At 42.0% G+C, this 22,341-nt stretch overlaps 1 protein-coding gene across 6 annotated transcripts in view; it reads right to left on the bottom strand.

The window, feature by feature from the left end:
* Positions 1-1,510: 1,510 nt before the first annotated feature.
* LOC128754060 (dynein axonemal heavy chain 6-like) overlaps positions 1,511-22,341 on the bottom strand; it is a 42,903-nt gene continuing 22,072 nt past the window's right edge. For 2 of the 6 annotated variants that reach the window (XM_053856381.1, XM_053856380.1), the window contains exons 43-82: positions 21,855-22,076; positions 21,598-21,745; positions 21,362-21,519; positions 20,961-21,092; positions 20,644-20,815; positions 19,640-19,786; positions 19,497-19,570; positions 19,266-19,420; positions 18,956-19,187; positions 18,739-18,891; positions 18,209-18,349; positions 17,823-18,065; positions 17,223-17,390; positions 16,713-17,162; positions 16,534-16,647; positions 16,338-16,464; positions 16,070-16,266; positions 15,100-15,303; positions 14,432-14,557; positions 14,138-14,302; positions 14,003-14,070; positions 13,751-13,931; positions 13,494-13,673; positions 13,178-13,411; positions 11,237-11,372; positions 10,972-11,132; positions 10,712-10,902; positions 10,145-10,305; positions 9,446-9,534; positions 8,474-8,620; positions 8,251-8,389; positions 6,728-6,847; positions 5,809-5,930; positions 5,610-5,739; positions 5,404-5,531; positions 4,421-4,606; positions 3,743-3,815; positions 3,504-3,634; positions 2,487-2,709; positions 1,511-2,416 (exon numbers count right to left, since the gene is read on the bottom strand). In XM_053856381.1, the coding sequence (XP_053712356.1) occupies positions 2,313-2,416; positions 2,487-2,709; positions 3,504-3,634; positions 3,743-3,815; positions 4,421-4,606; positions 5,404-5,531; positions 5,610-5,739; positions 5,809-5,930; positions 6,728-6,847; positions 8,251-8,389; positions 8,474-8,620; positions 9,446-9,534; positions 10,145-10,305; positions 10,712-10,902; positions 10,972-11,132; positions 11,237-11,372; positions 13,178-13,411; positions 13,494-13,673; positions 13,751-13,931; positions 14,003-14,070; positions 14,138-14,302; positions 14,432-14,557; positions 15,100-15,303; positions 16,070-16,266; positions 16,338-16,464; positions 16,534-16,647; positions 16,713-17,162; positions 17,223-17,390; positions 17,823-18,065; positions 18,209-18,349; positions 18,739-18,891; positions 18,956-19,187; positions 19,266-19,420; positions 19,497-19,570; positions 19,640-19,786; positions 20,644-20,815; positions 20,961-21,092; positions 21,362-21,519; positions 21,598-21,745; positions 21,855-22,076 (6,432 nt within the window). In that variant the 3' untranslated portion in view covers positions 1,511-2,312. Of the gene's footprint in view, positions 2,417-2,486; positions 2,710-3,503; positions 3,635-3,742; positions 3,816-4,420; positions 4,607-4,904; positions 5,143-5,403; positions 5,532-5,609; positions 5,740-5,808; positions 5,931-6,727; positions 6,848-7,110; positions 7,178-8,250; positions 8,390-8,473; positions 8,621-9,445; positions 9,535-10,144; positions 10,306-10,711; positions 10,903-10,971; positions 11,133-11,236; positions 11,373-13,177; positions 13,412-13,493; positions 13,674-13,750; positions 13,932-14,002; positions 14,071-14,137; positions 14,303-14,431; positions 14,558-15,099; positions 15,304-16,069; positions 16,267-16,337; positions 16,465-16,533; positions 16,648-16,712; positions 17,163-17,222; positions 17,391-17,822; positions 18,066-18,208; positions 18,350-18,738; positions 18,892-18,955; positions 19,188-19,265; positions 19,421-19,496; positions 19,571-19,639; positions 19,787-20,643; positions 20,816-20,960; positions 21,093-21,361; positions 21,520-21,597; positions 21,746-21,854; positions 22,077-22,341 lie in introns of those variants that run through there. The other 4 variants (XM_053856382.1, XM_053856383.1, XM_053856384.1 and 1 more) reach the window with 4 other exon arrangements.

Below are 22,341 nucleotides of genomic sequence, written 5' to 3'. Positions count from 1 at the left end.
CACTAATTTATTTTTACTTGTAACCTTCAGTGACACCAGTTTAATTACTGCCTTTAAACTGGCGATGTGCTGGTGAAGCTTCCTGAAACAGTCTTTATTTACAGAGTGAATTCGATGGCGCCCTCTGCTCTTAAATCTTGAGATGAAAACATTTCAATGAAACCTCACATCATCATTTTAAAACCGAGAACACCACCTCCTGAACTTTGAAACTGAGGACAGTGTTTCATGAAGCCTCACCAGCCCAACACTAACTACTAACTTCTACTAGGAAGAACTCACTGCAATTTCAAGTTGTTTCCAAGAGGAGATACACAACAATATATAAGGTCACTCCGCAAAGCATTGTGGAACTGTCGGTCAACTGCTAAGTTTGTTTCGTCTGTGTGGATGAATGGACCGACTGGCCCAGATATTCAGTCTGCTAACTCAAGACAAGGAAACAGGGTCAGAGTCAAAGTTTAATCGCGTTTAAAAATCTCATTCCGCTGCTGATCCGTTATGAGCCGGTGTTGTTCGACAGTTGAAGAGTCACGCTCCGACGGAAGAATGACCCCTGGAGTCTAGACTAATCTGCAAACACATCTGACTCAGCAAACAACCATGAGCCCCTGTCGCGGCACCTCACAGATTAATAAACCTGCTGAGGAATTGTCAAATATTCATGTCAGCTCTCTGTTTTAATCTGCCCTTGATGCCTCAGACTTCATCGCCCCCGTCTGGATCTCCATTTTTCGTCAGAATTTAAGTGTTAGCACACATTTTAGCATTTGAAGTCATCGCCTCTTAAACTCAGTGTCGTCATGGTGACACTGGACGATGATAATTCACACCAGCCAGTGCAAGGGTTATTGACAAATCACTGCTCTGTGATAAACACAGTGACCTGCATTGTGTTTAATGACTTCGGACTAGGCTGAACTTCATGAGACCATGAGTTCACAACAGCATCTTTTATATCTTCCAAACAAACAAGAATAAACCTGTTCATGTCATGGGCTTGTCAAATGACATACTGCCATATAACCAGGATTTCAAAACATAAAGAGAAGCACAGACTGACACTGCCATCACCACAGACGATAGATACCGATCTGATCCGAAGTCACCACACCAAGAAACTACTCGGGTCTACAGGACAGCAACTGCCAAGTCATTTACAGCACATGTGGCGTGAAGAGGGCATTAGCAGCGCAGCATTATCTCACTTCTGTGTCGTGGCTGCTGCTTGAAAGCTGAAGGAGATTGGAGAAGCGATGAAGCCCGGAGGGGAAGCAGAGTGTAATTTCCAGCTAATGTGAATACTTTGAACTCATTCGGTATCTGAAAAAGTTCCAGTCATCAGGGTAAAACATGTTTTTGGGGCTCAGCCGCAGAATGTTGATACGATTTCAGAATGAACAAAGAAAAAGCTCTCCACTGAGACATGGCAAAACTTTTTTTTAGTTATATATTTTGCATAAAAAAACAGATTTTGTAAGTATATATCTCCGAAAACTCACGTAGCAGTCATGCTGCAGATATGGCAAGTCAGAATCATGCAACAGTCAATCATATTCTGGAGGGATCTGTTAATGTCACCAGACAAAACAACCTTTGACTCAGAGGTAGAATACAGCAAGGCTCAGTGGCTGATGCTCAGTGACCATAAGAAAGCGTGAAGTCATGGTTGCAAGATGAGACTAAGGGAGGCAGGTAAATGGGAATAATCGAAGCAGAAAGTGTAGTAGAAAATGGAGGGGGAATTGCAACAGCAATGCCTGAATACATTCCTGTGGATACTTTTTATTTGACATTTTATGCATACACAGAAATAACCTGAGGTAAGTTCCAGTTTGTGTTTACTTCTTTAATGGCGGTCAGTGTTGAATGTTCCCATATGCTTTTTTCACTTTGCACCACTGGGTTTGTCTCGCTGCTCCATATTCTCTGTCTGTGGAACCGTATTCTGTCGCTACATGCCCTTATTCCATCATTGAATTATCATCGCTGCCCCTGTACTTTCTCCTGCCCTTGGTTCAGCAGCCTGTACTTGCTAGCCATCTGTGTGTTTAGTCATCGCTGTTCGAACATCCACAGTTCCTGGTCCAACGCTTCATCTTTTCCCCCGGGGGCAGTCTGTGTACTCCACGTATTCACTAAACACACCAATCTATTGTCTTGCTGTTGTTTTGCCTTAGAAGAATGTGACGTTCGCAGCATGGAGAGAACATTGCCATGTCATCGAGTTTACAATACTGTATATGTGTACAAGTCACGTTCTCGGTGCAGGAAACTAGAGCTGCAAATACAACCTTAACTTAACTTAAACTTCAGTCATCCAACTGGCAGAGGAGAGCCGACGCTTTGGAAATCCAGTAGTCGCTAGGACGGTGAGAAGGCAGCATAACAGTCACAACAAAGTTGGTTGAGTGACCTGTTGAGAGACGCACAAACCCTCATTGATTCCACTCTCACGCTTGCTTGATTGATGTTAACTGAGTTACCTGTGGTGGAAAGAGTTCCCTGACGTGCGGAGGTCTTGTAAAGGGGTGCGTGATACAGCTCCGGCTCGGGCTCATAGTTCTGCTCCGGCTCGAAGTGGACCACGGGCAGCACTGAGCTCATCACCCGAGGTAATGCGTCCTCGATCACCATGTTGTCGTCGTCCCAGCGACTTGCCTCCATGAACATTCCGTGAACCAGCACACCATTCTCTGGCTTTGGTAACTGCAAGCACGAGTCATTTAGATCAATGGCATCCGAGGTTTTCAACCCTCAATGACTGTTCACACCTGAACACTGTCTGTTACCACAGTCACACGAGAAGTTGAAATATGTCTGGGATTTTGTTTTAGAGTTCATACTGTGGTTGGCCAGCTGGACAGCAGCGCTGAGAAGCCATACAGTCATCCACAAGAGCTACATGACAGCACCAGGAAATCCAGTCGCTTCTGACAAGTAAGTTACCATTAGCGACCAAGCCTGACATTTGAAAGACAATATTCTTGGGACTAAAGCGACAAAAAATGTACTTTAACAACATTTAATAGGCCATACTGTATCATTCACTTACCGAGTGCAGCCTCTTCCTCACAAGTATGTGAAGAAGAAACTTCTGAATGTTGATAATACGAATTATGTCGAAAAAAAATCAGTGTAGGACAATAATACTGGGTAAAATAAATAAAATAAAATCAATGTAGTGACGGAAGCTGAACTGTTGGGCATTGGTATGCACTATAACAGAGACTTTCCTATTTGCTACCAAACAGGTTTAAGAGGGTGTGATGTGGCTAAATGACCCACATTCAAGTCTAAAAATATCACAAAGCGAAAGTAAAAAGTGAAATACAAAACATTTGCATTTATTTAGGAGTATAAGCAGCATTTGTTTTTGCTTATCTGTGCAAATGTTATAAACGTTTATTTTCAACATATTAATTATTCGAAAACAGACTTTTACTATCGGACTGCGAACATCTCTCACCACCAGTAAAGACTACTGGTTACTGAGACACTACCTTCTTGTCCTCGTACATCTCGCACTCGTAGGTCTCCGCCCCCTGGTCTATGTACTCGGGCACCATGTTGTATCGGAAGTTGAGCTCATCAATGGGCAGATTGTGATGCCTGGCGTGATTCTGGAGGACGCCTGAAGAGAGGAAATCGAGCATTTGAAAAGCTCTAAACTAAGGAATTTTTATCCTAAGCGTTTGACCACTGAGGTCAAAAAGGTCATGATCAAAGGAGAAACTTTTACCAGTTAGGAAGCCTTGAGGGAAGAAGAACCCAGATATCCAGAACGATTTGGGATTGCCGTGTTCAATCCAAGACTAAAAGCAGAGGAGAGGGAGTGGTCTGTAAACGCACAACTTTAAATAACCCAGCAGTTTAAATATGCTGCCTTCAGTGTCTAACAAGCCGTGGAGAACGTCCGGTCACTTCAGGGACCCGAGAACGACTCAGTGAGTCAACCTGCGCCGGCACAGTGAATTACACATCGATGATGTGGAGCTCTTTCTTTTTGTTCTGTCTTGTCCATGTGTGTGTACGAGGAGGCTAATTTTATGACCGAGGGATGTACTTTCAGTCCAGTGGTACGGAAGAATTGCTGTGGTTATGGGAGATGAGCCAAAGAGATTGAAATAATGCATGAGGAGAGATAAATGCCCAGAAGGCTCATTGTGTCACAAATATGTTTCTATTGCGTTAGCATCATTGATATGTCAAACTTGCTGGGCAACATTTTTTTGGACCCACAAATATCTCAGTAAATGCATGGTTAAATACTTGGACATTTTTAATGAACAGAACAGAAATGAGAACTAGACTGAGACCTACACTAGATAGTACTACCATCTTTGTTTTGCATTTGGCAAAAAAGGTACTCTGTAATGTACAAGGACGGATTTGGATTGCCTTGCTCTAATCCACCAACCTGGATGAAGGAGGTCCTGAAGGTCAAGTCCCGAACCCAGGAGGCCAGGGTTTTCAGAGAAGGGTAAGCAGAGTTGGCCCAGTGGGACGGGACTTGGTTCTTGAGGAAGCTGTTGTAGATTCTGTCCATCTCTTCAGACATCACCACTAATCCGGAAATGGCCTTTTGTAAGGTGATCAGCGAAATCTGACAGCGAGAAAGACACATTCATGAGTATTGTACACCACTCTCTTGGTAGACACACCAGGGAGCTGGATATCTCCACTGCAGCAGCTGACTGAGTTTGAGCAAGTTAAGCATTTATTTTCACCACAACAAGCATATATCACAACACAGAACGCTGCATGAGTATCAGCTGCTGTGACCCTCTGACTGTGTTTGTGAGCTGCTACCACCAAAAGTTTCTGATCTGGACTTTGTTTTGCAAAAAATTGCTGGTTACTGCTATTGCTATGTAAACAAACAACTCATCAAACCCAGGCGAACTTTGCAGTAACTCTCGTAAAAGTGGCCGCATCCTTCTCTTTAACTCAGAGTTCAGTGTGCCTTGGAGGCGATGTGAAGTAGGGAGGGAGTCCACCAGTCTTGTCTAGTGCTCTTTCTCTCATTCCTATCAGCCGTGACATCTGTTAAGCAGCCGAAGCCTTCGGCACTTCTGGATGAATATCAAATGCAGGGGCTTTCAGACTCTTGGAACACCCTGGTGACCTCTCTTGGCACCGCTGATGTCGAAGAAAAGAGGACAGACCTTTTAGCTTTAGGATTTGCTTCAACAATCTCCCCTCCTTCTGCACAACAGCTGAGCAGGATGATGAAAAACAACTCTAAATCTAGATGTTTTGATTGATATAACAGAGTTATGTTATAGTTACATCAAATGTAAACATGGCATCAGAAACAATAGCAGAGACAATAGTAGTGGCACAAGAGTCCTGTAACGCAAACAGACCACGCATGAGTTGGTAGGTGTTTTTGTGTCTTACCCTGAGAACTTTCAGCAGATTGTTGAATCTGTCCACCTCCTGGCCCAACACAATGGTCAGTGAGTTCAGTCGCCCATTTTTGTCTTTGACGAACAAAGCGTCCGTTGCCTTGTCCATGTCCAGACGCTCTGCTCACAGTCAAAAATATGATACCCACTATGCAAACCAGCAACTGCCGAATTACAAGCTTTGAAGTTTATTCTCACCCACGACTTTGGACAGTATAGACTGAGCGAGCTCGCACACGATCTCGTCGTTGCTTTTAGCCCCATGCTGCGCTGACGACCGAGGGTTTATATCCACGATTGTGTTGATGATGGTCTGAGTTTCTTGGCGCTAAGAGGGTACACACAGAAAAGAACATACTGTAGTTCTGAATCAATACTTGCGGTTATTAATCCATACCTGGAAGGCCAAGTTTGCGTTCTCATGCATGCCGAAGACCTCAGGATCATCGATGATGGGAAGGCTTTCAATATAATCCCTGCATTCTGCCAATTCATCCGTATCTGGGGCATAGTAGGTCCCTAAAACACACATGCACACACATGTTTATTAAGTAATGATATTGAATTTTTTTTTTGTTCTGAAGCATTTTTATTGAAATAAATAAATAAACAGAATATTTTTTCTTCAATTTGAATTGAAAAAAAATATATATATACAGAATATATATATATATATATATTTTGTAACTTCTATCACCATATTTAAACTAAAGCTCTTTTAATGAAAACATTTGTATAAGAATTTCAGTTTTATAAGAATTTCAAGTACATTCAGAGTAGTGGAAACCCTGGCCATTGTGTAGTGAAAAACATCGCTGGACAAAAGCAAACAGATTGCTTTTGTTTGCTTTTGATCAGGGATTCCTCCATGTTTGTTGTTGTTGTTATCATCCTGTTTATCCATCCATGTTTAAGTTACAAATATATATATGTATATATACTTGTTATAAAAATGTTTATTATTTCAGTGAGATTTCAAAAAGATAATTTAAGAGACCAAAGTATGGGTCAAGTGGGGCCCTACGGTGTTCTTAATATTACCCCTCTTCTACCTTCAACCTTTCAACTATCGGAGGCGGAAATGCTACCAGAATCTGAAGAAGGACAAATTAATATATACAAAGAAAACAATAAAAATGACAAGCCTGTCTCCAATTCATTACAGAATTTTTTTTTTTTCTTTTCTTTTTTTTTTTTTACGTAAAAATAATTGAAATGGCTTCTTCATGTTTATTTATTTATTTGTGGCAAAAAAAACTGTCTCTTAGAAACCAGTGCACTCTACTAACAACTGATAAATTGAAGTTGGGCCGTACCTGAAGGGGAAAAGGCATATCCGGGCTCGAGAGTGGGCGGAGAGAAGAAGCCTTTAAGGACAGTTCGGAGACAACGCTGATCCCAAGAGTCCGTCACTCTGCCTCCATACGTGATCTCACCTGACAAACCACACACACACACACACAAGAAAGCCCACATGAGCAAAGACAAATCCGTAAGTATCTCATGCGACGTCATTTAAGGAAGTCCCTCAGGAGTTGTGGGACCTTTCAGACTGCAACACATCCTAGCAGGACACCCAGTGGTGTGAAAAATACACAAGTAGCAAACAAGACCGCGGGCACATTTGTCTAAGCACAAGATAAACAACATGACAAAAGCAAAGCCATTTCTAATGTCCTGTTTTTTCAGAGTTAACTACCTGACTCATCAACTCCAACTGACACAACAACCGAAATGGTCTCTTGATCTGCTTCTGGTGCAGGAATCTGAAAGATCGATACCAGCAAGCCAACACAAAAGCAGACAGTGATGTATTAGGAGTGGAGGAGCACACTTCGCCGGAAGACACTGTTATGTAAGAGGAGGCGAGCAGACAATCTGAGGAATATCTGCTGATGCTGCAGGCGGTGAAAATTTGGCGCACACTGGGAAGACAAAAGCAACGCTGCTTCATGTAAAACATGATGATTCGCATCGTGCTTGGATGGGACCAGATTACGGCGACGAAATGAGCGCTCTGGCTATAAAGTCTGTCTGAGTTAATGACCACAGGTACATAAAGGTGCTCTGGGTTTATCTGGCAGTAGAATTGCTGAAATTCTCTCAGAGAAAGTGTTTGGTCCCTTTCACTTTCATCTGACATTTCAGGGTTGTGAGCAGCACATTTTCTAAATAAAGCCTCAATAGTGTAAGTCGGATGTAACTGATGGTGATGAAGTTAACCTCTTTTATCATAGATAGATGAGGTATCATGAAACAGTACTGCAGGGTTGATGAAACAGTGTAATTAATAATAATAATAATAATAACTTTCAGAGGCCACTAGATGGCGCTCTTGCTTTAGAAATGCTGTGCGTTTCAATTGAGTTTCAATGAATTACTTGTCAAACATTTTACAGCAGACAACTAGATGATAGATAGATGAATCTAGATCTAGATTCACCTCATGAGGAGGTGAATCTGGGACTCACCGTCATGACATGACGTGAGGATAAACCAGTGAGGAATTACGGTAATTTGAAACAACGCGTTGAATTCTGTTAGTCATGACTTTATCGTCAATAGTAAATAACTAACTCCAGCACAAGTGCAATGACTGATTTGGCCTGCTGGACCTCTAAAAACACATTAAAACTGTAAACCACTTTGTAATGAAGAGAAACAGTTGATTCATTCATACTTTAAAACCGAAAATTAAGTGAGTTTTAATTTTGAAAATGTGGATGACGGCAATATACTTTTAATCATAATGGAAATTAACACTTGAAAGAGTAATTCGAATGTAAACCCGATGGTAAATGAGGAACTGCTCAGACTGAATGTCCATGTGTGTCCTCACCAGTGATGTAGATAAGCGCGTCCCATGGAATACTTCCGTCTTTGCAGTAAAGGCTGAGGTTAAGCAGAGCACATTCTCTGTCACTGTCATTGAACTCGTATCGAATGTTCCATCCCAATGGACCAAATTTCTTTCGCTCCTAAGCAGACGGGAAGGAAGATAAAAGCGAGTGAAAAGTGAAAAGAAACGCTCGACAGTGTCTTTGAAAGGCGGCGCGGCTCACCTGGATGATTGCATGGAAGAAGCAGATCCCAAAGACAATCTTCCTCCACTGTCGATGAAGCACGTGCTCTTCATAGTAATCATTGGTGATTTCTGCAAAAGCTCGCCGCATATTGGCTCGCAGCCCTTTGGGAGGCTCATTAGTGACCTGAGGGCAGAAGGAGACGCGCTGTTGGGTTGATTCAAGGTGGAAACGCAATCATTATTGACTCGTAATAAGAGTCATCATTTTCAATAAAGACCTATTTGCAACCTTCAAAAACCATTATGTCACTGCTACATAACTACAGGGTGTCCTCTCCGTTTTACACTCATTTATTTTATGAACACTACACAATGATTTACCACACTGTTTGGGTATTTTGGCGTACTGTATGTATTGTTGTTGACTGAGCAAAGTGATTTGTAAAACACTTTTTAACAGTGTGGATACAGACTGCGTCTGAAATATAGGTCAAACAAATTGTATATGGAATTCTGTGCACAACTGCATTGACAGGAGAAAGAAGTAGAAGACAATGCAGGGAGGGCATCCTCGACTGAATGGTTTGGCTTGGGGAACAAAGCGTTGGCTGTCCTGCAGTACCATTCTGAAGCTGGAGGAGGAACTGTTTTGGAGTGAGTCTGAAGCCGTTTTATTCTTCAGTTGCATGAAATGTACAGAGAACAAGGTAGAATTTCACACATCTCCAAACTTACGGTGGAACATGCAGCCTGATTCGAATAGCCATGACCTTAATGCAGTGCTGCTCAGTTGTTTGCGGTTGCACCCCTCCCAGGAAGTCAATGTTTTGAACGTCCACCACCTTTCTCGTAATAAATTATTGGCATATAGTGCGACCATTTGTTATCAACTTATTATGCAATAGATTCTTTACACTTTCCAAACTTGGCATCCAAACTCCAGGACGTTTCATAATAACTGAGCAAATGTCAATGCGGCAACTGCTCATTGGCAGTAAAGCTTCAGTACCTTGACAGAGTTTTGCAGGACTGTAACAGGGAACACTTTGGTTGGCATGGAACTGAGGAACAAACGGAAGTTCTCGTGGATGGATGTGCCTTCACAGGAAATAAAAGAATGAATCACTGATGTGTTTTTGATAGAAATATGAAATTCACAAAGACAATCAAGGAAGACGTTTGGCTGAAATTATTTGAGAAACATTGCCAATACGAAGAACTGGGTTTGGCAAAATGAGTGATACTTCAGCTAACATCTTATTTTCTGGATTCAATGTTTAGTGTTTCTGGTAGTGGAGGCTAGATGAGGCACCATAAAACAGTACTGTAGGGTTAATGAAACAGTAGCCTAATTTTCAGCGGTCACGAGATGGCGCTCTTGGTTCAGCAATGATTTCATCGTATTACTTGTCAAGCCCAAACATTTTACAGAAGAGAGTGCCATCTGGTGGCCTCTGAAAATCAGTACACTGTTTCATGAAACCTCATCAACCCTTCAATACCGTGTCATGGAACCAAGATAGTTTCCTTACAGACAGTTCCTGAAACTATGTAGATGTGCCAAATGATCACCAATGGTGACACTTTGTCTGTTAATGATAAAATAAAGTAAACAACTAGCATTGTCCATGTCTGAAAAAAGCAAGACAAAAATAAAGGAATAAAAATGTGTATGAAAAAAAGTTAGTTTGAGGGTTTGTTAATTTACCGGGTTCTGTGAAAGTCTTGATCAACTCCTCCATGGCTAACATCCAAGATACAGCCAAGTGGCAGTTCTGAAGAAAGACCCAGTTACCACTCAGTAGAGCGGCCACAATCATCTTCTCTGCAATAGGTCCTTGTCCTTGACCTAAAGAAATTGACTCCACCCTGAGCAACAAAGACAAAAAAACTGAGTGAAAGGCAAGCTTGGGAGGAAAGTCGTGAGAGCAGCCATGATATAAGGATTAGAGATTCTGAACCAGAGATTTGAAGAGTCAGAGATGATGAAGATACTGAGGCCATCTTTGGGAGTGAATACAAAGGACAAGGATGAGGATATCAGAGGGACAGCTCATGTGGAGATGTTTGGAGACAGTTAGGGAGAGCAGATGGTTTGGAAACATGAAGAGGCGAGACGGTGCCAACCAAACAGCCAAAATCCTCAAAACCCAAGAGAAGATTCAAATACAAACAATCTGTGCGCCGTATTCTAGTCCGTCATCTGTAACCTATTTACATATTCCTAGAAACAAAAAAAAACACTTTGTTGGATTCTTGTAATACTTTCTAGTACCTTTCTAAAACCCCCCTTTCTTTTGCAAAGCGCTGGAAGGCCCCCATGGGGTCGGACCCAGTGCTCAGAATGAAGACGAGGGGCGTCGAGGGGCACATATCATTATAGAGATTGGCCAGGTCAATTGGGGGCTGTTCCACAAACTGCTTCCCAATGGAGACAATCACAAATTCTGTCGAGGCAAACACCACCTGGACAGCAACAGAAAAAAAAGAATTAATCTCCTTACAATTAAACATTCTCCCACAATATCAATTCACCTTTTCCTCCATGAAACTCTTGATGATGACAAGCTTCTGAAATGCACCCAACCGTTCATTCCAGTGGCCACAGATCTCGTTTCCTTTGGCTTCTCCCAGTGGTGGCAGCTCTGACACATAGTCCTGCCACTCCTTTGGATTTAAAGACGCCTCAAACCGTCCTAAAATTCAGATACACGTTGCATTCATGACTATTATAAACCTGGAAACAATGTCAAATAACTGTGAGTCAGAAATAATAAGGTGGAAAAGCAGGTCCAGATACCAAGTGTAATGTGTATGTGAGTCTTGGTGATTTCCTTGCAAAAGCCCTTGAAGCATGGCAGTGCGTCCTCCAACTCACAACACATCCTCCAGTCAAGATCACTAAGCCACGGTACATCTGGGCGCTCAGGATATTCCTGGCAGAGAGGGGATCAATAGCTTGAATAAAATTCAATGGAATGAAAACAAAATGCTTAAATCCTGGGGAGAGATATGTACAAATAGGACATTTAAAAACATGAAAGGTGATCCCAGAAGATTGGTGTGGAGATGGCTGGCGGGGAGATGGAGGACACAGAGGTGAAGACACGGTCAGAATAATGATGAAGAAGGCTGACTGCTGGCGCACACTGAGAATGCATGGACTCCAGCACACAACTGCACCGATCTTTTTCATGGCTCAACCAGACATGGCAAGATAAAATCATTAATTAGACAAAAAAAAAACAGCGAATGTGAAATAGAGGTGGAAATGTCTTAGTAACCTCTAAGACATTTCCACCTCTATTTCACATAGCATTCCTTTGGAGGTCCATCTTCATGTTTGTTAAAATACACTTTTCGGCAAACACAGAACATATCCTTTCTAAATGTATGTAGTTTAATGTGGGGGTGGTTCCTCATTCACTTGACACAGACAATATGATACTAAACAGAAGGTCAACAGTCAGCTCATTACAACTATATCCACTACTTATGAAAATGTCTCAAATTTAGATGCCACCTGAAACTACAAACATAGAATGGTTTCTTTTCAGAAATTTGGACAGAATGTTTCACACATTTCTTTCATAGCGGCTGTAGAAGACTTTTGTTGACATTCCTGCCATTTTTTTCTTCTTTGAAATGGGTTTGAATGGCAGACCATCATTCATTGCAGCAAATTTGAGATTCGAGATTTTGATGACGGGCTGCAGGCTCCATGTCGGCCGCATCACATTGTCATGTTGTAATAATAATCTCGGACATTAAACCGGGCCTTGGCTCTAAAAAAATGTTTAGCCATGAATTATAGCCATTTTTATGACTCCAATGGTTAATGGCGATTTTATTTACTCAGTGAGTGAAACAACACCTTTTATTTGTTTTTACACGTGAAAATGTTGCCTCAATGACCTGTAAGAGAATGATATATATACCCTATATACAGTATAGACTGTACCCTAACCCCAACCCGAACTCTCTAACTAAAAGTTCCGTAAAATGCCCTTACATTGCTACTTTCAACAAGTATTACGAATTAACAACATATGATGTCCATGTCCTCTCGCTCAAAATTGAGTTATGCTGATCCAAGAATTTTGTTTATCATTACTTATTTCATCATGGCAAAATCTGTAATGTGTTTAAGGTTACATAATGGGTATATCTGAGATTTGTTTAACTTGTAGTGTAAGTAATTACTTTAAACTTAAATAGTGAGTAACGACAGAAAGGCATGACTTATTTAAATAATAACTAGTAATATGTAAAGTATAACTTAGTTTTGCGTAACTACTCCAAAACTGACTAGACAACATAGGCTGTTGGAAACTGATCTTCCCAGGATGCACAGCAGCACAGGAGGTTTCCCATCACTAGTGGATGATGTGAGGGTGAATCCTCAATGCTGTCATAGCATCAATTGAGTACATGCCAGTTAAACTCTCTGCGGATAGAAATAAAAATGTATTCTGTGCAACCTAATTTTCTCGACTTGTTTATTCCTATCATGAGTAAGTCAGAGATAATTAAAATAATATGGTGGCTAAACTCAATTTCACTGGAAGAATGAATTTCAACTGGATTTCACTTCATCACATGGATGGATGCACCACCCCTGCATCCCAATATCCCCATTGACCTTTTGACTCAGACTACCACTTCCACAAACCAAGTTCAGATGTCAAATGGAAGCTGAAGAATAGAATGCAAGGATTAATATGCAGTGAAAAGCTCTCACCTTTTCTAAAGAGGCTGCTGCACTCAGGAAGTGCTGCCACTCTGCCTCAGAGATCTCCTCACGCTGCTTCATGATATCCACACACAGCATGAAGCTGTAGATGAGCTTGTGCTGTTCAAAGAGGCCCCGAGACACGTTGATGTAGGAGTTGAGCAGGATTTGATCCAGAAGGATCTGCAGACGTTCCTCCAGCACGTCATTTGGCTCCGATGTTTCAATGGTGGTGTTGAAGAGCTGAAAGTCAAAGAAGGCCTATTAGAAACAGGAATGAACGGACTAACACTTTCAATTCACCTTTTTTTCTGCGAACACAAACCTGTTTAAAGTATTTGAGGGAGAACTGGTACATCGGATCGATCTCAGACAAGCTCGCAATAACAAAATACAGGACAGAGCCTCGGGTAGCCACGGGTCGGTAGCGCTCTCTAGCAGTGTTGATCATCTCCTCAGTGGACTCGGCCTCTCTCAGACGCTCTTTAATAGCCTCTGAGGTGACCTGTGGGAATGAAAAATATTAACCAAAAATGCTGACTGCAGGTGCTGGGCAAATGAAAGAGGATTGTAAAAGCATACCTTGGACTCTTGGAGGGTTTGCGTGAGCTCCTCATTGTCAAGTATATTTCCCTCCGAGGTGAAGAGAAGCTTGAGGATGCGGTCCTCGATGTCCTTCAGCTGGTTGCGATCTGCGTTGATGCGCACGATCAGCTCATTCCTCTGTTCCTCCAGATGTGGACTCTCAAGACGCACCACATCACTAAGCAGAGAGAATGAGTGCAAGCTTCATGAGTGTGACTCCTAGACAGGTGGCCATGGTGGTTTGCATACCTGAGCAGCTGATCTTCTAAGCCAGATTTGGTCACAGTGAAGTTGATGATTGTCACTTTAATGCAAACCTAGAATCAAAGAAAACAGGTTTAAACGAAAGGATAACATTCATTGCTCTCAATAAGAGAGCATTACCTCAGGTAGATAGTGTGGATTAGCCAACTTTGTCGTCATATAGAAGCGGAAGTTTTTGTCGTAGTCAATATCGGAGTCTCCCAGTCGAATCAGCATACGGCCACAAGACATAAAGGTCTGCTTCAGAAGGATGGGCTCCAGAACTGGATCCAGTGTCTCTTTTATCTAAGGAGGCACCCGACACAAGACAAAAACAGATGGCTCTTAAATCACAAAGATAATCACAAAATGCATATTCATTTGTAAACACTAATGGACAGGATAACAGGTAATGGGCAGTGAGAAAGGTCCTACCTCCTCCAGCAACACTGGTGTGCCCATGCGAATGCCGTTTTCCAGAGTGCGTAAGAAGCTAGGATCTGTTAGCTTTATCACCTTCAGACCGTGTTTAGCCTCCTTAGATCGGATCCATCTGTTCGCCTGTCAACAAAATACATTTAACACAGTCAATCAACGCAAGTATAAATACATTTACACACTTAAAATGAGAAGAATGGAGCTCCATTCCCACACACAAAGGAAACCAGTTCCAGCAGCTGGGGACGTCTCATAACCCAGTTTTACAGTACCTTCACAGCGCAGGCTCAGTATCTGCCTTAGAATTGACTTGAGGATGAATAACTTTTAAAGGTTGGGTCCTGAATTCAAAGAAATGCTGCAGCTGTGAGGACCCTTAGATCCTGGCCAGGGTCCTTGACGGTTGCTTGGAAAACTAAATTTAAATCTAAAGGTAACTTGGAGAACCAAAACACAAGTCCACTTTTTGTAAATAGACTTGTCTTCTTGCGCAATAACAGTATTGTTCTTCTCAGTCACAATCAGAACAGGTAAAACTGCTGTTGATGTGTGTTTTTTAATCTCAAACTCCCTGGTTTTATATGATGCTGCTTTCCTCCATTAACCTAAAGCAAGATTCTTATTTGTAGAACAACTTCCTGCATTCATTTCAGCTCAACACTCACTTGATCTTGCGGGTCAATCATCAGAGGCCAGCGACGACCTTCCGTGACCAGAATGCCATTCTCCTTTGAGACAACGTCGTGAGGAAGACCCTCAGTGTTCCACTGGCGGATGACAAAGGGGTCGCCCAGAATGTTGATGAGGCTGAAGTTAGCGCTGATAGGAATGTTGAGTTCCTGGCAGAGTATTATCCACTGGTCGATCAACTGAGGAGAGGGCGCGACACAAATGAGAGGACGCCCTCTGAGATTTAAAAAAAAAAGCAAAGCTAACAGCTTGTTAATGTTGACCTTAAATGGAGAAAATAAACGCAAAGACAACCGACAATAGACTGAAAGCAGTTAAAATGCTTAGCATTTATTTAATGCTAAGTGTTATTAGCTAATAACACTTAGCATTAAATAAATGCTAAGTGTTATTAGCTAATAACACTTAGCATTAAATAAATGCTAGACACCTAGACAGAGGACTGTTCTCTTTGCACACTAATCTAGAGAATTCATGAATGATTCAATAACTAGTTAATAATTCAGATAGATATTGATCTAATGTGAACTTAAGCAGAGGCGCGCTCACAAATGTTAACTACTCTGGTAAGCACCCAGAACACAACTTAACCCTTTACAGCAACACATGGATAGAAGTCGCCTTGGTTTACTTGGATTGTTTGGCTGTAGAATTGTAGTGATGGATAGATGATGTTTCATGGCACAGTATTGAAGGGGAAATGAGGTCTCCTGATTTTCAGAGGACACTAGACCACACTGTCTGCTGTAAAATGTTTGGACTTCACAAGGACTAGTTCAATGAAACCTCATATTATTTCTAAACCAAGAGCGCCACCAGTGGCCTTGGAAAATTCAAAAATGTTTCATCAACCCTGCTGTTTCGTGAAACCTCGTCTACATATCACTATAGAATCGTCAAAGAATGTGCTGAGAGTGAGTGCTTTATCCAGGATAAACTACATACCAGCTGTCTGTAGTGAGAAGTAAACGCTCCATAGTAGGCCACACAAGCAGCGCCGATGAAGACATTCCCGACAACGTTGATGATCTCCTGTTCATACTTGGCGATGCTTTCCTCCCAACGCACTTGCTCATTCCCCAGAGCAGCAGTTAGCTTTCCAGCCCTGGTCAGTCGTGCCTGTGTCAAGTCCATGGTTTGGACTAGCAACGTGAAAAAGGGAAGTATTAAACTCAACTGCAACATTTTTAAAGCAAGTGTTTAGAGCACTTACCCAAATTATCTTTTTCATCCAGGCTGTTGTTGAACTGATCCTGCAGTGCCTTGATTTGGTTCTCCACTTCCAAAAGCTTCTGCTGCTTCTCCCGCAATGTGGCCATGGTGATAGCAAGTTCCTCCTGCAGTGGGAAAAAATAAATCAAAACTTGGCATCACTTAGAATGAACAATGCATGTAGTGTAACTTCCCTGAGCTTTGGCCAGCTTTTCTTTTTTAGGTGCCACTTCTTTGACCACTCCAGAGTAAAGATCCATCGCTCTGACCCACATACACATGGATTTGCAGGCTTTAGACACTTTCTCCACCTTTGGCAAAGGTATGAGTGAAAATCCAATATGCTGATAGTATTTAACTTCACTGTAAATCAGACCTTTTCTGGAACAAAATCGGGATTATTGATGTATTTTTTCAGCTTCGCAAGGATCTGAGGCTTGATGTTGTCCTTGTCATATTCCATGAGACGTTTAACAAAGTTGGCATCTGCCAGCAATTGTTTGGCGCTGGGCCAGTCCGGTCTGTCGAGACAAACACATGGTATTGAAGATGTCTCAGAGAGGAATATGACACTGAAAGGAGGTACTAACTTGCAGCTCAGTAGGATGCAAACTGCTTCCATCACAGTCATGACCAAGTCTGGGGGTTTGGTGAACACTTTGATCTCTGAAATGTCAGCCTTGTCCAAAGAATTGAGGGCCTGGTTTGCGCCCTCTAGAGCTGGCATTGCTTCATCCAAGTCCTTCTGGGCATCATCAGCCATGGCCTGTGTGTCTTCGGCCTTCACCTTGGCGATCGCCTCGTCCTCTTTGACAATGTTCCGCACCTGATGAAGAGCCGGTGTGATTCTTTTTGAACTACATCACAAGCACATTTTTCATCACACCTCATCGGCTTTCTCTTGATCAGCGGCCAGTTTTTTCATCAAGGCATCAACATCAGAGGATTTCTTTTTCAAAATGGGTTCCAGCGCGGAAAGTTCTTCCTTCATGGTATCAACCAGGTCGTTTGTTTCCAGAAGCTTCATCAGACCGTTTTTCACACGATCCCTCGCCTGAGTCACAGTGAAGTTGAATGAGTGGTCACACAAATAATACTTTGTCCTTCAGTAATCTAAATGATAGACTGTATGGAAAGCAATGGTTGACAACATTATAACATGTCTGACAATCTCAGACCTGAAACCCATCTCCTCCAACTCATCTTCATGCTCACATCCATGTCATCAGAAAACATCATAGTCCATAGGGTCCATCAGTCTGTCCATCAACGCCGCTAGTACGGGCTGAGTGCTGATCCTCGATGTGATCCCACTCTCACCTTGAGTTTTAAAGCACACCTTACCACTGTCTCACTGACCACATACAAATCCTGCACAACCCTAACATGCTGCTGACTTCCTCTAGAAGCTCCGTCTCTAGTTTAAAACACAGAGATGCAGATCCAATGGGCTTTATTCTCAGCGGCACAACTTCACATAACGTACCAGCACAAGCTCCTCCCTCTTCTGCTCAAGCATGGACAGGTAGAGGTTGATGAGCTCCAAGTAAGAGGTTGGCGTGGTGTAGTAGCGGCGTCTCAGCTCTTCGTAGAAACGGTCAGCCATCACACTGACACTCACATGTATCTCAACGCACAGAGTGGAGAAGCTTTTTTTCAGCTCCTCTGTTCCAAAATCCACATTAAGGAAGAAGGCGTTTGAGACGGACAGCAGGGCCTCTCGAGGCCACTGGGCATCAAATTAGAAAAAATAAATAAATAAAAGACTTGTATTAGTATTTCCCGCACACATGAAAAGAGCTTGCACGGCTTAGGCTAACGTACCAAGAGAGAATCGTAAATCTGAAAACCTGTTGCCGCAAAGCATCTTACCTGAACAAACCAGTCGATAGTGCAGCAGTTGACCAGGGACGGGAACATCCGGCACCTGGCCCTGAATGCATCGCCTACCGGACTCATGCACAGCACAATGTGCATTTTCTCTCGTACGCGGGAAATAAAAAACTGGAAGACCTAAAAATCCAAACAAAAAAAGAGACCTTTAACTGAGATGAAATGTGTTCGAGCCGTGAAAAAGAAGTTATATTTTTCTTGATTTGGGTCGCAGCCTGTTATTAAGGCTCTAATCTAATCTAAAATCCTGTTCATTGTCTCGATTTACAGCCCTTTTCAGAAAGTCAAAACTTAACTTTCACACCACAAAGATAATTTTTTTCATGCAATCTTTATGAATTATGTTTCCATTGCCAAAAGGCAATAAGGAAGTCAACAACACTGTGGTAACCAAAGACAATTTCTGCGGACATTTATTGACAATGTTTCTTATTTCAAGAAGTGTGTGTTCTTTCATCCTCCCTGTGATAAGTATGATGCCTGTGAGAGCCAGAGTGTGTTCTGAGTACCTCATCCCTGTTCTCCTCGCTAATTCCAGCCTCTTTGGCTTTGGGCCGTGTAGCTGCCAAAACCTGCTCCAACTCATCTTTTTCAAATAGATTGGGCACCTCTCCAGAGTTCAGCATGTTGTTCACATCCTCCAAAAATTCCTCCACAACAATCTGTAAATATGACTCAAAATGTTTAACACACAATCGAAGGCAGTGTTTCAAAACTGCAGAATACCTGAGTGTCCGTGAAGAGGAAGACTGTGTCTTTTCCTTGAACTCCAGCTAACTTATACAGTTTCCTTAAGTCCTCATGGAAACTGTCATAGTTGTATCCTCTACTCAGCTCAATTTCAAAACACTGGTATGCACAAATGTGGGCGGCCAGACGGGTGAGCGACTGTTTGCCTGTTCCTCCCACACCAACCAGCAGAGCGTTCCCTCGCTCTTGTCGAATCATTCGGGCAATTCTGTGAGGTGAAACATTTAGAAATCAGAACAAGACTGAAATGATGTTTCAGTGAGTATCACGATGCAAATGACTTTACCTTGAAACATGCTCAATGGCGTCCTGAAAGAAAACCAGCTTGGTCTCCTTGGAGAACGTCATGTTGTAATCATCAAGGTAGTCCTGAAGGACGCCCTGGATCTTGTCCATGTCAGTAAGATCTTCGTAAACACGATCTTCCTTGTCGGCACCAACCTAAGAGAGCAAGTTTATCCGTGTGAATAGACCATTTTAAAGTTAGACTATAGCTATCGAGACAATTCAGCCAGACCTTCATAAAGTCCCCAAAAATGATCGGATTAGTCACAAAGTATGACGGCTCCATTTTGATGTCAAAATACTTTTCTGTCAAACAAAGGAGCGGTGTTACAAAAAAAATGATATTCAAGAGAGAAATAATGTTGACCATCTTACTGGCCATCTGACAGACGATGCCGTTGAAATAATCTTTGTCCTCGTTGTTGATGAGGCGATCATGAAACACGCGTTGACACTCGTGGCAGAAGAGGCGGAAGATCTGGTTCTTGTCTCTAATCTGAGTTGGCTCGGTCTGTAGAATGCCTAAAAATATATATAAAATAAAAGAAGAGATTTAGAGTGATCTGATCAATCCAACTATGAATACGGACAGTCAGATATTTAATAATTCTTCAACAATATTGAGCACAGTCAAACAGAGTTGAGGGATTCACATGTGCAGTGGTCACTATCTCAGTATACTCAACCTACTTTGCATTCGACCACTGAGAGCATTTCCTCGAGATTTAACATTTCAAGAGTCTAGACTCTTGCCAGAAAGATCATCCCCATTTTTTGTTTCCTAATGGAACTTTTCATTGATAATGCATGTTTAAAATCACCTATTTATGGATTTCATTATTTATTTATTTTTCCGGAACAAAATAGAATAAAGAAATAGGAATAGGAAGTTGCGTTGTACACATGCTGTAACAATGCCCTACAAGTAGTTTTTATGTATTTATGTCTGACAATTTATTATTATTTTTTTTTACAACAGAGACACTTCTAGCAAATAGTTGATTTATCAGATGGTGCAACAATGATAGACAAACCATTTTTATTTGTAAAAATGTCATTTTAGTCAGGAGTGAACACTCTGCATCATGCTCTCCTGTGCTTGTGTGGGTTTCCTTCCCAGGATAACTGCGGCTGCCCATCTCTATGTGCCAAATATAGACAGGTGACCAGTCCAAAGTACTAAAAAAATGTCAGAGAGACTTGAGGTCATGTGACTACAGATATTATTTTTACATGTACATAAAATAGCATGAACATTGTACTCAGACTATATTAATTATACATAGCTTTGCTTCCTCATTGTCTCCAACTATTCGGATCAGAACCACATGGCCACTGAAATATGCATGGTGTTTTATTGATAGCAAAAAACGTCTCACCTTGAACACACTTTGACAGATCCCTCAGATTGAAAACGTAGTGTGACTTAGCAGGGGTTGGCAGGAGATCCACACTTAATCGATTATAGATTTCGACTGCAGCGTTTACAATCTGGCCGCCACAGTTTCTCACTTCATCAGTGAACTCGTTGAGAAAGCCGATCAAAATGGCCTGCAGCGACACAGAATTCAAAACAGAACTTAATTGGGTATAATGGGCATAAGGAGCGCGTCAAAAATTGTTTGCAAAAAGATGAGGAAATCTGTGCACTCCTGTGTGTGTTAAATATTCGCCTTCGCCTTTTGCGTTCCCTCACTTTGAAGATGTGCTTGAGACTCTGCTCCGACGGTGTGGGCAGACACAGCATGGTGAAGTGACGGATGAATCTCGGCGTCACAGGATTGCGTCCTCCACCTGGCGGTGCGCAGGCAGCTGCAATTGTCATATCCTGGAGGAAAAAAAACATGCATCAAACTGAGGAAAATGTCAAACATGTGAGATTAATCTAGAAAGGAAAGTTTATATGATATCACTATATTAACATACACAATCAGGGAACACATGACTGAAACAGATGGTCATATTTCCTTCATAGCCTTTTTTTGATGAATTACACACGTGTTTAAATTATCTTTGACACATTGAGTAGGTTATTTAGGGGAAAAAAATCTGGATAGCATGACTTCAACATCAACATTAGTGGAAAGATTAGTTTACCTTTATTCCCTTCCAAAAAAACTTCTGTCTGTCATAGAAGCCTGAAAAGTCCTGGAACTGCCGCAGCAGTTCGATGGGGGGCTGTGAACCATAGCTGTCCAGTTTGGGCATATTCAGATCATCCACAAAAACTACCACCTTCTTCTTGCCAGGAGCACCTAAGCAGGGGAAAACATATTGGATTAGAATCACAAAAATCGTGAGACTTCAGGAGGAACGTATTGTTTGGACTCTACCGAGAAGGTTCTTTCTCTTTTTCTCCAGTTTAGATTCGATGATTTCTTGAGTACGAGCTGATGATGTTTGAGCTGAGAAGTTGATGTAGACTGGAACATAGCCTGCGTTTTCCTGGATGCTGTTGAGAAGCCCCCGCGCTACAACAGACTGTAAGCATCAAAGACAAGGGAGTATATAGAGAGTAAAACTCAGCAATGATAAAGGAATTTTGTAGACACTTTGCATGGTGCTCCATTACATGCAGTTGCGTCTCTACCTTTCCCACGCCAGTGGCGCCAGTGAAAAGAACAGATCGTCGCACTGACAGCAGTTTTTCCATCAGGTAGCCGTAGCAGACGGTGTCCATGGTGGGAACCAGCATTTCGAAGAACGGTTGTTCCGGGTCATACCTAAATTGAGGGATTATCTTCTCCCACGACTCAAGGCAACCTTGAGCGTAGTTCATGTACACGTTCCACAACGGGGTGTTGTTTAGGACCTGCAAAAAACATATTTAATGAAATATAAGCTCATAACATGGGTCCAATTAACTGTTTTTTTCTGCGAAAATATTATGTTTAGTGTGGCAAGCATGCCTTTTTGTAATTCATTACATATATGTGACGGAACTGATGGTAACACTGGGTTTAGTATTTGGAATCAGTCATACATTGTGATGGAAGGGAATCTAGTGAGGAGAAGAGGGGAGGGCAGGCAGGGTGGAATGAGTTGAGGCACCTGTTATGCATGTTACCTCTCAGAAG

The sequence above is a fragment of the Synchiropus splendidus genome, chromosome 2, assembly GCF_027744825.2.
Source record: "Synchiropus splendidus isolate RoL2022-P1 chromosome 2, RoL_Sspl_1.0, whole genome shotgun sequence".
In the NCBI taxonomy this organism is placed as follows: domain Eukaryota; kingdom Metazoa; phylum Chordata; class Actinopteri; order Syngnathiformes; family Callionymidae; genus Synchiropus; species Synchiropus splendidus.
The sequence above is the reverse complement of the archived record's forward strand: the minus strand, read 5'-3'. Positions and strand labels throughout refer to the sequence as shown.